The sequence below is a fragment of the Antedon mediterranea genome, chromosome 5, assembly GCF_964355755.1.
Source record: "Antedon mediterranea chromosome 5, ecAntMedi1.1, whole genome shotgun sequence".
NCBI lineage: Eukaryota > Metazoa > Echinodermata > Crinoidea > Comatulida > Antedonidae > Antedon > Antedon mediterranea.
Window position 1 is genome coordinate 15,811,819 of NC_092674.1, and position 19,696 is coordinate 15,831,514.

The window sequence follows — 19,696 nt, forward strand, 5'->3', positions numbered from 1 at the left end:
ATTTCATAATGCCATGTACTCAAAAAGAAGTTCAAACTTGAAGAATAAGAAGAAAGAATGATCTTACTTTAATTCTTTTTGCAGCAACTGATGCTTCACCTACTCCTTTGATAGCATAGGGTGTGGACATAAGTGTCACTCTCATAGAATTTAAGCAAGCAACATATGTAAATGCCTGTAATCAAGAATTTTGAAATATTTTATTTAATAATGGTATAATTTAAATACTTCATATTGTTTTGGAAGGTTTGTTTATAATACATAGAATTTGACTTGAGCTCATATCAATATAAATTTCCAAGAAAATTGATGATTAGATATTAAGTGTATAACATTTGTTTGATGAAAAACACATGTTAGTGAAGATGTTGTTTTTACATTTTGAACTATGCTTTATTAAAGATATATTGTCCCCTGAAAAAATGTTTTTTTATTTTTTGGTAATATTTTAATGTCACATAAAAAAATGCTAATTCAAAGCAAAAAAATTGTAAAATTGAACCATCTGTCTTTTTATATTAAGTAAAAACTTTCTTTTTATTAATTTTTTTTTTAAATATTGCCTATTCCTGGTTTTAAAAAGTGACTGTTTAGACATTTTCTATCACAAAGTTCATGCCATGGTGTTCATAGGGTTTGCTGAAGTCCTCTTTTCCAACTAGAGACAACCAAGGCCTACAGTAGGCAATCTCATGATGATGTTTTGGCCATCTTAAACAGCTAGCAGGAAAATTCCACCACTACTACTATAACAATTCCGGCTATGAGCTTCCAGAAGCAAACATATTCAAATTCATGTAAGCATCTATCTATTGATCAATTTTAAGATTTGCATTTATCAATAATTGTTCACATTAGAAAGTAAAGAAATTACATACTTGTGCTGCAGTAAGACTATCTCCTAACAAGGTGTGTACCAGTATTGTAACAACAGTTGCTATGATGGGAACCAATGGTGACAGTGACAAGTTAATACTCTGAATTATTGCTGCCTTCTCAAGAAAAACTTTCTCATTCAAGCGAACCTCTATAGTATAAAGAAAAATCAACATACAATGCATATAGATTAAGAAAACTATAAATAAACAGCAGCAAACTTTTAGAAAATACTATTTATAAGTTGGGGCGACTTTTTCTCATTCTAACAGATTTCCTTATCTTTATCGTTTCAAATTAATTAATTAAATTTCAGTATATCACAGGGTGGTTTAGAATTCATGTTCTGCGCCTGATGTGTATGTATATATATAAATCCATACATTTGGTACTGATTTTAACCACCTAATTAACCCTGTTTACTAATTAAGTTGAGTTAAATAATTAGTTATTGACGATTAAAACAAATTTAGGTTCAACGATTTGCCCCAAATAGGGATGTTTTCCGATCGTGGTATACACTCTCTAATGGATGTCGATGCCGAAAAATGCCTGGTGGTTAAACAGCTCGAGTACAGCATCATAATGTTGAAGACACAAAGGCAAGTACACTCATAACAGAAATTCGATCCATTAAAAAAAATCTGTGACTGCAGTGGTGAGATATAGGTATTTTTTAAACAGATATTGAGCTAGCGTTTTTAATCGCCGTCCATATCTGTACAATTAACTTTATTAATATTGCAGTTCAACCACCAACACCCACACCACGACCCCTCCCCCTCAATTTCATGAGTAGCGTTGTAAAGCCAGTACTTCTTATTTCTATTGATCAAACAGTTAAAATATATAATTATATGTAACACTGAAAATGCTAATAACACCAGTAAATATATGAGTAGTGTACAACAAATGTATTATATATAATATATTCCTTAATTGCAAGATGTTGTTGTAAGAAAACAATCCATGTTTGATACATGTTTTATTGTCCTGTGGTACGAACATTTGAAATTGTTTTTTACGCTGAAATTATACTATGTATTCGAGAACTATCTAGTCATTTCAAATTAATTACTTAATTTATTTTAAAAGTTGGATTTGGAATGATGACAGAGTAGAGCTTCGTAAAATTTGACCAATCACAAACAGTCTTCCTAAGGTCTTTGGTTACAATCATATTTTAGAGAGCGCTGTGTAAGACAATGGGTTTGAGGCTCTCTCACTCCATGGTTCTGGTGGTAGAACAAGTCTTCTCGGATAAGGACTATAAACTGTAGGTCCAGTGTACACATCTAGCTCGTGTGCACTTTAAAGAGCCTAGTACATCTTTCGAGACAAGTAGAGGGTTACCCCGGTGTACTAGTTCACACACACTGTCACGGACAGATAATGGCGCCGTAGTTGACTGCCGATGACATGATGTGACCCTTAGGGGAGAAGAATGTTGTTGAAAAGGTGTAACATCTAAGTCCACAGCGCTCTGATCTTCATAAAATAGCGCTATAAAAAATGTCGCATTACATTACATGTAACCATACATATATATGTTTATTTATAAATCACTAAGCATGAATTGTATGGCTTGTGGGGAAAAACCGATACCTGTCGATCTTTGGTTTCGAGTTTGTGCCTCAACACTTAAAATGACGTGGTCAATATCAAAGTTATCCAGACTTCGCTGAATTTTATATATCAGTCAATATCAAAATCTGTGAGGAACAGTTACGATCCTCTGAGCTGTAGTCATGTGATGCAATTTCAACCAATCACATTCACATTATTATTAATACACGCCATGAATTTATATATTAATATTAGGGCTGATTTTTCTCATTTTCACAAATGTCCTCATCTTTATCATTTCAAGTTAGTTTTAAATTTTCAGAATATCTTTGCCTGTTTATATTAATACTGTTATGTTATTCTTGTCTATTTTACTTTATCATCAGGATAACTCCTTGTGATTATATGAAATCATCATCATCATCATCTTTTTTTTCTTTTTGGTTATCCGCAACTTAGTTGCGGATAACCCTTGTGATTGTAAATATCTTTTTCTTCTTCTTTGTTATTCTTCTTTCTTTCCCAGATTTTTGTCCACAGCATATCCCCTATTGCTTGTGAACATAACTTTGTATAACTTTGTCAAAAGATTGACCTGTAGCTGTAGATGTGCAAGAAACTTCGTTATATGCCGTTAGAGTCGCGCAGCGTAAGTTGCGCGCAATTTTATGAATTTCAATGATTGATCATAGATTATAAACCAAAAGTTATTTTGTATTGACACTTGGTGAACATTTATTTATTCTACACTGTATGTAATATGTATACAGATTATACTGTTTATACTGTATATACTATATGACACAAAATTGACAGAATTCAGCACTAATTACAACATATCATATTCTTCAGTTCAGGTCATAATGCTATAATCTTTTTCTGTGTGCAAAATTCCAACGTATGACATGCACGCGGCGTTTGTTGTGCGCATAACTAACTCGTCAAAGTGACGAGTTCAAATCTAGTTTTGAATTAGCTTTTTGCTTATTCTTTTATTTACGTATCTCTATTGAGATCCAGTCACTGCTCAGCTTTTTACAGTAATTTGCCTTTAGATTTATTATATTGTTTACATAAATATTGACATTAAAATAACTATAAGGATTTCAAGGCCATAACTTGATATGTTAAGGGTAAACCCAGCTGAAGACTAATAAACAACTCTCCTGAGGCAAATGTAACATTTGATCAGCATCAATATTACTAAACATCAATGTGCTGAGTGGTTAGATGAGCAGCCATAAGGGACAGAAGATACATTGCATATTCATCACACTGTCACAGAGTATTCTTAAAAGCTATTAAAGTGATTGTAGAAACAGTAAAATGAGAAGAGGGGTCACCCCGTAGCCATGAGCAATAGCTGGTAATCATACCCCAGGCCTTGAATCACTGCCCAGCATAAATATCTATTTCGAACTTTAATACTCAAAGTATGTCTTACTGTACATCTCTACATTAAATACTTTATGGTTATACTTATACTGTAGTCATCAAAGAAAATTTTTTTTTTAATTGGATATTAGCAGTGAAATGGAATCCTTTCCTTATAATAAAACATATATCTTTATGGCACTGAAATGGGAGCTTGGTGAATGAACAAAAGCTCTTAAACAATAGAATCAAAAACATAATTTTGTTTCCCTTTTTTTAAATCATCAGTTCAGGTTGTCCACGAAAATCCAACATGCACGTACGTTAAAATATATGAACGTTGACAATTATTATGCCATTGTACGACATGAATTATATGTTTACAATGCTAAATTGTACCTATTTTGTATCATACAGCATTTTACAGTATTTACAGAATACACAGTATGTTATACAAAGTGTAACATAGATGAAATTACAAGACCCATCTTTTAATCCAATTTTTAACACGATGACGTCATAACAAATCAGTAATAAAAATTTCGAAGAATTTTGGATTTTGGGCATGTAATATCAAGATTCGCTCTCTTTTAATCATGAGAAACATTTACGAAAGAGATTAAAATCTGACTTTTTGAATTCAGCTGACCATATGATGACATCATGTCATCAAGATAGACAAAATGTGTATATGAATTCATATCTACAAATCAACAGCTTCCATAATGAGTCTTAATCACGTAGGTCACTTTTCATTCCGATGAGCTATAACACTGATTAAAATATACTATATAGATGAAATTAAGTAAATCACGTTATTCTAATTTTTGTTATATGCTGATGTAATAACAATTAACAATTTTGCAACTCATGTGAGAGAAAATTGATTTAGCAAAAACATATTAAAAGCTAGGAAAAAATGGGAAAGGCATTACCACAATGTGCGCTATTAAATGTGATTAACTAGTACAAAAGCAAACAAAATTCTATTTTTTAAATTGATTAGAAATTGATGTTTCGCAATATAAAATTTTAACTGCGCGTGTACATGTAATTTCTTGTGCAAAAAGCCATTTTTAATTTTATTCTATACAAAGTTGACCCCTTACATAAATTATGATTTTGTTAAAGATGTATTGTCCCTTTGACTAATTCAAAAAAAATTTTTTTTTTAATATTTCGAAAAAAGGTGAGTCATTTTGAAGTATCATAATAGTTATTAACTTTCACCAAAAATTGAGATAGGCTGTGCACAAAAATTTAACACTGTACTTATAATACAATCAATTTTCGGCATTCACATTTTGTTTAAAATCCTTTTGTTTCACACGTTGTATTGCGCGGATCACCTAATTCATCAAAAGTGACGAGTTCACATCTAATAGTAAAATTAAATTTATTAATTACTCAAATGTAAGTACATTATAATAATATACAGTAATAATGTTTTCTTAATCTTACATAAGATCATTTTTATCAGTCAAATTAGAATTAATAAATTTTAAATAGAAGTGAAAAACAAAATAATTCAAGCTAAACACATACTTGCAATTTTATTAATGAATGGCAACTCCCAAGCATACATCTTGATTACTTTTATATTGCTGATAATCTCATCCATTTTGCTTACACGTGCGTCAGTAATAGAAACTGCACTCTCCCGAAGGCTTGATACTATTTTGAAGATCACCATCTAAGGAAAACAAAAACTATACTTAAAGATGTATTGTCCCCCAGAAAACATGAAAAATGAATATAAATTAAAAAAAAGAAATTGCATTTTGCAGTTTTAATAAAGTTATCACAAAAAATAACATTTTCACTTATATTATAAAAAGACAAATTCAATGGTAAACTTTGAACTCGTCACTTTGACGAGTTAGTTATCCGCACAACAACAACGCCACATGCACGTATAGAAAATGTGAACAGAAACAGCTGTTACAGCACTTATTACCTAATAATATTACCGTATGTTGGTGCTAAATTCTGTCTATTTTGTGCTTTATACAGTATAATATGTCTGTATATATCTACATACAGTGTAACAATAACATACTGAAAAATTTACTGTAAAGATTTTTTTTTAATTTAATTGGCCATATGATGATGTCAGACAACTTGTCAAGCAACAAAGTTACATTCATATACAACTTATTAGCTTTTAAAATAAGTTGAAAAATTAGTGGGTCAACGGTCTTCCTGTAGCGCTATAATAGATTAAAAATAGATATATTTTTTCAAAAATTTGCATTGAATTTGCGATTTTTAAGCACACGGTTTTTAAAGTTTGGTGAATTGATTGAGAAAGAAAATATTCAAATCTAGGGCGAAATGAGATAAGTATAAGCGCAATGCGCTTCATTAAATTGAATGTTAACTAGTATTAAAGGGAAAAAATTCTTTTATTTACAAATTTGAGTGGCGATTGGTAACGTCAGAACATCCAGTGGGTACAAATTTACATGATTGATATCTACAACTCATAAGCTTCCATAATACATTTTTAAAAGTTGGGGTAGCCAGCCATTCTGAAGAGCTATAACTGATTACAAATAGGTATATTTTTGCACAAATTTGCATTAAATTACCTATTCTTTAGCACACGATTATTAAAGTTTAACGTGCACGTGCGTCGTTATTTTGCAATTAAAGTTCATCAATATGAATGAAATCTACTACAGAAGGTATGAAAAGCAAAAATCAATTGCTAAAAACATTTTTCTACGCTTTGCACAAGCGGGTGCAGAAAACGCACACAAATTAGAACATTTAACAAAATTCATTTTGCATGTTTTGAAATTTCAAATACGCGTACTCGCTTAATCTTGTGCATAGCAATCTTCTGACCAAGTTATACAATTTCATGTTGACGAGCATTAAAGATACACTGCGGACAAAATTCGTGGAAAGAAAGAAAAATAAGACAGAAAAAAAAAATCCTGACAATAACAAGGGGTTTATCCGCCAAGTGAGGATAACCAAAAAAAAAGTTGATGATCTCATACAATCACAAGGAGTTATCCGCCAATGTCCGGATAACTAATTAAACCAAAAACTCATTGTTAAAGTAAGTTTTTCATACAGTTATTTTTTTATTCAACAAAAACATTTAAACAAATTATTTTTTCAGGGGGACAATAATCAACTTTAGATTTTGTTATACTTTGAAGACACAGAAAATGTTATAGTTGAAATCATAAAATAATGGCTGTAAAAAAACTGCAAAGTTAAAACAAGTTTATGTTTAGTAAAATAATTCTTATAATAAACTTCAATCAAGCAGCACAAATTTAAATATGGTTTTGTTCTTGGAATTATAAATTTAATTTAAAATTCTTATGACAGCCAGTTATGTTAATCTAAATCTGCCTGAAGCTGTTCAACCCAGGCTAAATCAGTGATCAACTATAATTGATCTTATGTTTTAAATCTAAAATTGCATACACATAGCAACAGCTTTACTCTGTCATCATATCATTGCCTTATACTACAACTATACAAAGGGAATTGATTTTAAACCTTAAACTAGGTACAGCTTATCAACCCTTTCGCACGAAATGTCAAAATAATATGAAAATTGCCAGTCTTTCCCCAGACGACAATAAAATTGAATCAATCACCAGAATACACCAATATGGGGAAAGGGGTAGGGGTTGTTCCAGCTGAACATCACTTGAAATGACTTCCTTCCAGTACAGAAACAATGTATCACAAGGGACCCTTAAAATCCTTATAAGACATATCAACAATGTGAATCAAGCAAGTACAACCACACAAATGAAAAATGCTGAGCAATACATTGACCTGCATGGGGCTAATTAATATTTACAATACATTTATGAAACTATTAACATTTACAATAACAGTATTTCTCAACTGCAATAATAAGCCTGAATGGTATGTGTATGTATCATACTATACACAGATGATAACAAAGCATCTAACTTTTATTCTTTTAGTCCTACTGTACAGTATGCTTAGTAAATAGAAATGTTGAGCAATTGTATCAACTGCAGTCACATGCCTTTTTTAAATCATTAAAGTTGAAAATAAATAACGATGATGATGATGATGATGATGATGATGATCGAGCCGGACTGCTAATATTTACACATTGTTTTTTTTTGTTCTATTTGTTGCTGGGTTTTAGTCTTATAGGACTTTTATTTATAATATAGTTTGACTTACACTTGCTTTGTTTACAAACCCTAATGACTTTATTTGATTGGTCAATTTGAACAAAAAAAACTTGGTTAAACGTAAACAATTTTTAACGTTTATTTTGAATCTGGTTAATTCAATGCAATTCATCCCAACTCAATGTCGACTGAAAACAGGCTTTTAGCCAAGAACTAAATTGTCCTCTTAATAGTGGTTTTTGTGGGAAAAAACAAAAACAATTTACTGTATACCAATATTAACAATGACCTGACTAAAAATGACCTGACTGAACAATGACCTGACTGAAAATTGAGAATTGAAAATAAAGCAGCCAAACATTTCACCAATAAAAACTGTATATAATTGTTATGATATCTATTTTTTTTAATTAATTAAAAAAAATAATCATTCGGTCGTTTTTGTGATGGAAAAAGAATATTGTCCTCTTAATAAGTGTTGAATCAACCATTTGTCCCAGTCAAAAGTGTCTCCGTCCTCTTAATAGGGGTGTTTCCTGAGTATAGGGGTTTGCCGTAGTGTAAAAACATATATTGCCACTCAATTCATGGTAATAAGTGTAATAAGGGTGTCCCCTGAATATGGGTGTCCTATTAAAGGAAAACAGATCTAAAGATAATTGATGGAGAAGAAAAAAAACTTTTGTTTGACTTCTATTAAAACATGTATATAGTATTTAGAATATTAATACAACAAAACACCTCATAGACAGTTAAGCTTAAGAGCAATTTTCTGATCCTTGCATTTTTAAAACTTTATTATTTTAGGTATCACAATTCTACAAGAAGTAAATGGTAACAACTGTATATTATGTCTATAGCAATATCACAATCAACGTTTGAGTGAGTGAGTGGCCAAGCGGTTAAGACAGTGGAACCGTAATTACGTAGCCATAACATCGGCAAGGGTACGAGGCACACTCGCTCCATGGTTCTAGTGGTAGAACAAGTCTTCTCGGATAAGCACTATAAACTGTAGGTCCGGTGTACACATAGCTCATGTGCACTTTAAAAAACCTAGTATATCTTTCGAGACGAGTAGGGGGTTACCACGGTGTTAAGTCCACACAAAACACAGCCACTGTCGCACACAGCCACTGTGCAATTGGGACTGGACCGTTTTTAGAGGTGTTTACCACCTGCTGGTCCCGATCCTTCACTAACAGTTGAATAAACAAAAAATAAAATAAATACACGTTATAAAATTAAATTTAAAACTACTAAAGGTTTCTCTATTTTTCATAACTGATTTTTATGCAATAGAAAAAACAATTGCCGTCTCCACAAAGGATTCTATGTTTTCTTTAAGTCGGCTATAGTCTCTGAAAAATCTAAAGAACCACTTGCCTTCTTAGCTGATGAGGATTGACATTTTTAAATAATGGTCTGAGAAAATATAGGCTTAGGTTGTTTTTTTAAAATATAAAGTAAGAGTTGCATATTGGAATTAACTAGAATAATACATTTTTATGTCACAAATGAACTTTCCTAAAGAAAAGAAGAAGAATATGAATTTGATTGATTGCTATAACAGATAGAAAACATTTACAAGACTGTGACCATTAAAAATGTTACTTCAAAATTTGAAAATGTAAGAGTTTACTACTTGATAAACAATAAAGGAGTGGCCCAGCATCGGAATATACAAAAAAAATCAGTTTTTGATCCGGAGTAGACAAAACATTGCCTTTACTGCCGCCCGGAAGAATACAATTATTAACAAAGATATGAACATTGAGTTAAGCACTTTTTATGCACTGGTCCTGATGCGCCACTGGTTATATTCATGCCAAATATATACGCCATATGATACATCGTGCGAGTCATAGAAGTCTTACTTTCTACAACAATTTAATGATTTTGCTGTTAACAAGCGAGGGAACAATCTCCCACTAAAAAAATATGTGGGGGGGGGGGGGGACATGTCATACATCCCAGGATCTGCGCCGGTGTGTGAGGTTATGTTGACTTATGTTTCAAAATCAATGGTATGTGTGCCATATAAAAATGTTCTACTCCTGAGCCAAAATTGAAATTGAAATTGAATTGGCCTAGCTTCCTGGCCTGCCTTGTGCGATGAATCAAGATGGATTCATTGAATAATAATTTATTTAGAGTATAGTAGGTGTGTTAGGCTCGAACTCATGCTAGTCCGATTCCTTATCATGTATTATACAAAATATCTGCCAAATTTTTCAGTGGCCAATTGTATATAGCGCCCTCTATGTTATAAAAACTCAAAATAATCGCAAAATACACGTCCAATGTTTATTTTTAAACGAATTGAATTAGGCTTTACTCTACTACATCAACCATAAAATACAAAACAAACAATCATAAGCCTAGGCTAATATGCTCAAATTAATTAAATAATAAATAATGTCGTAGGCTATTTTTCTTCAAAATAAGCAATTTAATTTCAAAATGTTTTTTCTGAATATTTTTATGGATGCGTGAGAAAAATCGAGAGCGAGACTGGCGCATTAGGCATTAGAGTTGGCAGGTATAGTAATAAATTATTGTAATTTATTTAAGTTATAAAATACAAAGTATTTATTATTATCTATATATAAATACTGTACAATAAATATAAATACATATTTTATAAAGTACAAATTTGTACTTCATATAAATCTGTACTATTGGTTTTTCAACATTTTTGACAATAATATGCGTTTCCTAGGTAACCAATCTACTTGAATTTAAACATTTGTATAGTGACAAAACCACTACCAAAACAAGGTATTACAAAGTGATGTATACCATAATAACAAAAAATATCTGCTGCCAGTTTTCAATGTATATTCAGTTAAAACTGTAATTAATACAGAAATTGTAGCAATTATACTTTGCCTTACATTACAATAGAGAAAAATTGTACAGTACAGTAAAACAAAGAGCATAATTTAAAATAAAAGTTGCTGATAATTAGGGATAAAAACATCATCTAAATTAATTTTATAATAATAAACAGCAACTTCTCCTATGTCAAGATATAAATTCTTGTTATCCAAACATTTATCTCAGAAAAATTAACCACATCAGGAAATATTTATTCTCGGAATCAGGTAAATCCATAATCTATGCTGTAGTCGCTGCTAAACTTGACTATGGAAACGCACTCTTGTTTGGACTACCGGATTCACAACTGTATCTCTTCTTCAGCATGCTCAGAACGCTGCTGCCAGAATCACCACTCGTACTAGACAACATGAACACATCACACCAGTACTTCAAAACTTGCATTAGCTGCCCATTCAATTCTGCATTAAATTCAAACTGCTTCTCATAACATACAAATCTCTAAATGGACCTCAGTATATTGCTGATCTTCTTGTACATTACACTTCGTCTCGTACATTGCGTTCATTTAATAAACTTCTCCTTCATGTTCCTTAATGGAAACTTCAGTCGTATGGTCATCATGCATTTCCTGTGCAGCACCCATTTCGTGTGAATACACTACCAATAGACATAAAGATATCAGAAAACGTCAACACCTTTAAAATACGACTGAAAACCCACTTATACAGAAGCATTTCCTGTTTAACTTCGTCAAGCGCCTTTGAACATTATTTTTATGTATACCGGCGCTATATAAGTCTGATTGATTGATTGACACTAGCAAAGACTACTAATTGAGTTGCTAAAAGGAGTCAATAAATGGTCTCAGCGCTAATTTTTTCATTTCATTTATTTTGCCATCTTAATCCACACAAAATTTAAAACATCAAGATAAAAATGTTATGGTCTCTAGCTTAGCCGGCTTTAATTCGTGACGTCAACTGGGAATTTATTTTGCAAATGTAAGTTTAACTAATTGTTTAAACTCAGCAATAAACCTGTGACTGTAAAAAGAAATGTATCACAAAGAAATGCCTTGTGGCCAATGATCGGTCAAACTTTTGAGAGATGGCTAATGAATGCATCAGTTATTTATGTAGGACAATCAATTATTTTATTTGTTTGTTGATAACATCATCGATATACGCATTCATAATATCAAAGATTTGTAAAACGTGTATACATATTCTCATTTTTAATATCAATGCCAAAATAAGTTAACTTTTTTTATCCAAGTTTGGGGAGAATAAAAGCAGGTTGACCACTTTTATCAACCTCATGCCCATGATAATTCAGAATAGTATTGTTCACATTCTAATCGAACAAGTCCGAAAACTAACTTCAACTACTGATAGTCAAAATAATCAAATTTTAAAGGATACACAATTCTTTTCATATCCTGTGTAAAATAAAAATTGTAAACTGGGATTGAACATTTAAATTGACATGCCATTGCTTCAAAATATACTTGAAAGAAATCAATTGGTAGCGAGAATCACTTCTTAGGATTCGTTGCTAGTGATATGTTTCAAATGATTAGTTACGCTATTCAGATTGAGTGACATCAAATTCACTTAGAAATTCAAGATATTTTAGAATGCAAATTAAACATTAAAAAGTAGTTTGTATTACAGAGGCCTTGAACTTACTGGGGAAGGGTTCAGGTGGGGAAACTTATATAAGTTGATTTGCATATTAGTATGTGATTTATTGACAGCGAATGGCTTTCACTGCTATATTCTTCTGTAATGGATTTTCATTATTAAACTTACATGATTTACAAACACATAAAAAAAAGTGTGAATTTGAATATATCAACAACACAAAATTATAGAAGGACAAAGAAACAGTATAAATACATGAAAGGGTAATCTTTGGAACTTTATAGATGGCAAATGACTATCACATATTCCTGGTAAATGGATCAATTAAATAATCCCTTTTACATTTGGAGATAAACTATGGAATTATAGTTTGCAGGAAATTCATGTAGTTCATATTTTTCTAATTTAATGGCGGTTTAAACGGAAATCCATACAATTACAATGGATAAGCCATTGTGAATGTACACAACCAAACAACCTTGAGAAAATAGATTATTATTTAAAGGATTTGAAGAGGTTTTTTTAAACAATTATAATTTTTTAATTCAAGGTAGTAAACTTGTTCATAAAAATGTGTAATAACATACCTAGGCTCACTAGGATGACATTTTTGCATAAAGCTATTACTCCAATATTTTACATTTTTAAAAATGCTTTCTCAAATTTGAAAGAACAATTTATTTAATGCTATTCCACTGACAAGTTTTCTAAAGTCTCAATACCTGCTTCTTAATACTTTCCTCCAGTTTTTCCTATTATATGCTTGCTTATTTGGATTGCTGTAAAATTTAAGGTTTAGATAGTATTGTGCCTATTGGTCGAAAGGAAAGCAAATTGCGTTTTAATATGAAATACAAAATGTTTATATACTTATTTAAGAATAAACCTTAAAGGCCATGGGTTTTATGAAATATAAGGCCATGGGTTTTATGCAATATAAAGCCATGGGTTTTATGCAATATAAGCCCTGTAAATCTATTTCGATGAGTAAATCACAACAAAATCAAATGTTATCAAGTACAATTGTGGATCCTAATTACAATGGGCCTGTTTCTGCTGCAACTGCTCAAAATACGGTATAAAAATACGGTATAAAATACGGTATTTTTTATACCGTATTTGTTAGTACCCCGTTTCTGCTAACAATACTTCTTGGGTGGTCGTGTTAAATTTCATCCTTTTTACCCAAATTGCCATTCATTTATTTCGTCGATAATTAAAAGTCGCAATGAAGTTAGTTTTACGTCTCACAACAGCCTAGCCCTAGTGATAGAGATGTTGTGAGAGCACAGAAAACATCGTAATGGGGACAAGTAATTCGTTGCCTCCCCGAATTATTGTCTTTTGCAATGTTGTACTGCTTTTGCAGGCTCTTCAGCTTTGAATTTACTTGCTTTGGAGACAAGTCTATTCCGTACTCCTGTTTTATTTTTAAAAAGAAATGTCTTTATAAATGTGGTTGTCCCTTTTATTACCTTTTAGTTGGCCGGATAGCTTCCCCACCCCCTCTTTCCCCACCGCTACGGTATATATACGATATTTTCTTGGCAGCAGCAACAGGGCCAATGTAGAAAATTATTATTTTTAAAGTGACATGATAAACAATGTACACTATTCATTAAATTACTCATTCATTGAACACAGCTGTCAGATAAGATCCACTTTGTCATTTACAATTAATTGCATACACATCATGAATAATCATAAATAAATTTAATTATGCAAGAGTGTGGAAAAGGTATTAAAAATATGTTTTTATATTCTATTTGTCCTAAGACCTATTCTTGAATAGAAATCATTTTGCATAACCTATGGAACTGTCCATGGAACTAATTACTGTAACAGTGTGGCCTAATAAAAAGAAATGGCAATTAAAACAATTGATATTTGAATGTGAAAAGGGGGGGGGGGGGGAAGGTGAACTTGGCCCCTACAACATGCTAAAAATATATATAAAATATCTCTTCGGAGATCCCGCTTCGTGAATAAAAATACTGAAAGATGAGGGCGTATCAATTTGATCTCTGTTGCGCGTGCGTACAACTGAGGACTAGTTCTGTTCCGCCGTACCACGCCGATATTGTTAAATAGTCGCTATCCTATCGAGTTCGAACAATACCATGAAAGCCCCAGTGGTCTAATGGTTAGGACATCTGCATATCAAGCAGGCGGTCCGAGTTCGAGTCTCGGTTGGGGAGACTTTTTCTCATTCTCACAGATTTCCTCATCTTTATCGTTTCAAATTATTTCATTAAATTTCAGTATATCACCGGGCGGTTTAGAATTAATGTTCTTTGACTGTTGTGTGTATATATACAGAAAATATATATACAAAAATATTTTTAAAAATTATTTTTTAGGGGGACAATATAACTAAATAAATACCAAAAACATTTTTTTTTTGTGGAAAATAGAATGCAGATTAATTTTGTATCAACAAAGTTTCTGTTAAAAAACATTTATTAAACAGTGTAAACAAAAAACTTAATTGAACTATGGAGCTTTATTCTGATAGTTGGATTAACTTCTTTTGCATGACATCTGTTTCACACTTTTTTTTTCTTACAAAGGACCCTATACAATTTGTTTATTTCCAACTACTCTATATTAACAGGTAAGTACCATAGACAGAGGATATTGTTGTATTTCTCTGTGGTTATTTGGCCTGTATACATATCAAGATCAAGATTTGTAATCTAGTGGGTTAAATCCTCAAATTAACTAAAATTTATACCAGGTTTATAAGCAGTTAAACCAAACTCCACATCAAGTAATATTCGGTCATTGGCAGGGAAGAGTACGATGTTCTAAGCTTATACAAAAATAACACATGATTATAGCCTAATTCAATTTCCTACTTAAATAAAGATTAATTGGAAGTTTTCTCACAGGCCTAGTACACCAAAACAATCACTTTACAACTGGATGTTGATACAAATACATTACTGAAAGATATCTATAAAAAAAACATTACGCATGTGCACGAAGCAAGCATCCATTGGCTGGGGGATGGTCAAACTGGAGAAAAGCAAGCATCCATTGGCTGGGGGATGGTCAAACTGGGGAAAAACAAGCATCCATTGGCTGGGGGATGGTCAAACTGGGGAAAAGCAAGCATCCATTGGCTGGGGGATGGTCAAACTGGAGAAAAGCAAGCATCCATTGGCTGGGGGATGGTCAAACTGGAGAAAAGCAAGCATCCATTGGCTGGGGGATGGTCAAACTGGGGAAAAGCAAGCATCCATTGGCTGGGGGATGGTCAAACTGGGAAAAGCACGCTTTCATTGGCTGGGGGATGGTCAAACTGGAGAAAAGCAAGCATCCATTGACTGGGAGATGGTCAAACTTGGGAAAAACAAGCATCCATTGGCTGGGGGATGGTCAAACTGGGGAAAAGCAAGCATCCATTTGCTGGGGGATGGTCAAACTGGGGAAAAGCAAGCATCCATTGGCTGGGGGATGGTCAAACTGGGGAAAAGTAAGCATCCATTGGCTGGGGGATGGTCAAACTGGGGAAAAGCAAGCATCCATTGGCTGGGGGATGGTAAAACTGGAGAAAAGCAAGCATCCATTGGCTGGGGGATGGTCAAACTGGGGAAAAGCAAGCATCCATTGGCTGGGGGATGGTCAAACTGGGGAAAAGCAAGCATCCATTGGCTGGGGGATGGTCAAACTGGGGAAAAGCAAGCATCCATTGGCTGGGGGATGGTCAAACTGGGGAAAAGCAAGCATCCATTGGCTGGGGGATGGTAAAACTGGAGAAAAGCAAGCATCCATTGGCTGGGGGATGGTCAAACTGGGGAAAAGCAAGCATCCATTGGCTGGGGGATGGTCAAACTGGGGAAAAGCAAGCATCCATTGGCTGGGGGATGGTCAAACTGGGGAAAAGCAAGCATCCATTGGCTGGGGGATGGTCAAACTGGGGAAAAGCAAGCATCTATTGGCTGGGGGATGGTCAAACTGGGTAAAAGCAAGCATCCATTGGCTGGGAGATGGTCAAACTTGGGAAAAGCAAGCATCCATTTGCTGGGGGATGGTCAAACTGGGGAAAAGCAAGCATCCATTGGCTGGGAGATGGTCAAACTTGGGAAAAGCAAGCATCCATTGGCTGGGGGATGGTCAAACTGGGGAAAAGCAAGCATCCATTGGCTGGGGGATGGTCAAACTGGGGAAAAGCAAGCATCCATTGGCTCGGGGATGGTCAAACTGGGGAAACGCAAGCATCCATTGGCTGGGGATGGTCAAACTGGGGAAAAGCAAGCATCCATTGGCTGGGGGATGGTCAAACTGGAGAAAAGCAAGCATCCATTGGCTGGGGGATGGTCAAACTGGGGAAAAGCAAGCATCCATTTGCTGGGGGATGGTCAAACTTGGGAAACGCAAGCATCCATTGGCTGGGGATGGTCAAACTGGGGAAAAGCAAGCATCCATTGGCTGGGAGATGGTCAAACTGGAGAAAAGCATGCAGAAGCCAAGACGATATAATATTGTCCCTATAAGTATATAGGAAACAAGTACTCAGGCTCAAAAAGAAACAATATGGAATGATTTTATGCCTGTAAACTACAGTACATTATTAATTTGATTAGATACTCAGTAGGATATTGTTTTAAATATAATTTTATAATAATAATTGTATCATTCCCCCACCAAACAATTCAATAACCCCTATTACTTTATCCTTTTATAATTAATCTGTGCTATTAACGGTAATTGTATATTACATTAGGTTGAAATTATTTTAAAAACAGTAATACAGTAGTTTATTTCCAAAATGACCTAAACACGTTTTGACGAACAGGTTTTCAACCAAGCGCACATTCACCTTTTGTCATCTTCAGAAACTGCTCACAGCAATGACAATATTTGATAATAAAATAAGAGGAATAATTAATTGTTGTTTGAGTTGAGAAAATGGTCAAATCATGAACTCCAGCATCTCATGTCTGGTCAAAATGTCAACCATTGGTCAAAATGTCAGAAACTGGTCAAACTGATATTATTTATTTGATTATTTTACTATTGAAAATGAACAGAATAACAAAAATATAGTGCAAAAATATAACCTAGACTTAAAATTGTTTGTAGACGAATAAGGATAATGCATGCAACACCAGTCTCGATCATCAAAGCCAGTTTTAAAATTGGTTTCTGTGGAGCAATTTTTAGCTACAAAGCAATAGCGGTCTCAATTTAACCTCATCTCAGATGGTCACTAAATGGCGCAAACAACTAAATATTTTCTAGTTCATGGATTTAGGTCACAGAACTTTTTAACCAAACTGGGGCTAAAAGGAAACATAAGTGAATGTACGGTTCAGTTCTTGCATAGTGAATACCATCAGTCACTCCTTGCTGTAAAACTTAAAATGCATTTCCTATTTCATTTTAGAATAATGTTTTTGCTATTAGGTGAAATAGCCCCATTAGGTGCAATAGCCCCATTAGGTGAAATAGCCCCATTAGGTGCAATAGCCCCATTAGGTGCAATAGCCCCATTTGGAACAAATTTGTGGATAATATGCGAATAAACTCCTATCCCTTCCGGTACTACAAAAACTATTTTTGGCGATAACTTTTTGAAAATATGGAATATTTCAGAAAAATTATAATATATATTATGGTTATTCATTTAGTAAATGACGTTTTAAAGTCCAAATCAACAAAGAAAAAGATTATGTTTTTTATTCAAAATATAACCTTTTTTTCATGGGTAATGTTCATTCGTGGTTGGTTGTATAATGACATCCTTATTATCCACAGAGAAGTCAATTTGCAATATTAGTATTAAACAGTGTTACCAGATACAATCTCTCAAAATTGAACTCACCTGAAGTGGAAAAAATAAGAAAAAAACTCCAGTACCCAGTATAGCAGATGGTCCAATCAGTATTCCTGTGTAAATCCACCCAGAAATAGCCAACACTGGTCCAACGAATAGAAATGGCAAAAATAACACCATGTCCAGAACACGTTGCCCATCACTTGTACACAGATTCATAATCTGCAAATAAATAAAACACAACAAAAACATGTATATTTAAATATATATATATTTTTAAAATTGAGATTTGGCCTACAGTAATTGAAATGGTAATTTATAGAAATAAGATGAAATATTGAAATAATATAACTTCAGCTGCTTTGGGACTTGAAATCAACACAAAAAAGTGCACATGGTGTAGTCGAAATTAGATGATGCACACGGACACTAACTCAAAGATAAAATACCAAACTTATTTGGGCGTTTTTCGTGGTGAATTAACCCCTTGGAATTGTCGGGATCTTTTTTTTAAACTTCTTCTTTGTTATTCTTCTTTCCACAAATTGTGTTGCACGTGTATCTGTAATTCTTGTCAAGAATAACAGTATAACTTTGTCAGAAGATTGATTTGTAATAGTCCGGTGGCAGGAGGTGGGGGGAGGGACAAATTGCCATCCAACTTTTCTAGACCAGAATTTTCAGTAGATTACAAATCTGGAAGGTAATCGATCAGGATAGGAAGCGTTTTCAAAATATAAGGGGTCGAAGTTCGAAAATTGATAAATAATAAATAATTATATTTAATAACAAATTTATTGAAGCACAATTTGGTCTTTTATTACATGCTTATGATTATAGGTGTCTATTTAATCACCTTATGAAAAAAGTCCTTTGTGATTAAGGGTCAAATTTCAATATTGACAAATCATAACATACCTATAAAACCAAATAAAAATTTATGTAACAAAATTTAATATTTTCTCATCCTGTTAGTGTTAATCATACGCAATGTAAAAGAGCAAATACATCATTTCATCAGTTGACATAAGGTAAATTTCATCAGTTGACATAAGGTCAACATTTTAATATGCATATTTAATATTACCAAATAAATGCAAAGTTGTCCAAACTATGATATCTATTAGTTTTACAAGTAATCAAATTATTTGATAAGTAAATTTATGTTATTTCATTATAATTTTAATCAATATAATTATAATAATAATTAATCAGACTTCAAATGTTACGCTGACCTTGAATAAAATAAATGGTTATGGCACAACTTATAAAACTTTTCAAAATTCATTTTGCAAAGATTGGTCAGAACATGGTTGGAGGCCTGCAATATTCATTTTGAAGCAATAAACTATCTGATTTGATCTGCTTCTTTATGTTGGCAATATATAAGTTTGGTTTTTATTTTTATTTTAATAAATAATAAGTTAAATAACAAACGCTGTGAGTCTGAACATAACAGACTAATATGA

At 32.9% G+C, this 19,696-nt stretch overlaps 1 protein-coding gene across 2 annotated transcripts in view; it reads right to left on the reverse strand.

Annotated features, from left to right (window-relative positions):
• LOC140050378 (ATP-binding cassette sub-family C member 5-like) overlaps nt 1-19,696 on the reverse strand; it is a 95,867-nt gene that overhangs the window by 33,386 nt on the left and 42,785 nt on the right. For both annotated transcript variants that reach the window (XM_072095541.1, XM_072095542.1), the window contains exons 6-9: nt 18,276-18,449; nt 5,362-5,509; nt 879-1,027; nt 68-175 (exon numbers count right to left, since the gene is read on the reverse strand). In XM_072095541.1, coding sequence (XP_071951642.1) covers nt 68-175; nt 879-1,027; nt 5,362-5,509; nt 18,276-18,449 — 579 coding nt within the window. The remainder of the gene's footprint in view (nt 1-67; nt 176-878; nt 1,028-5,361; nt 5,510-18,275; nt 18,450-19,696) is intronic.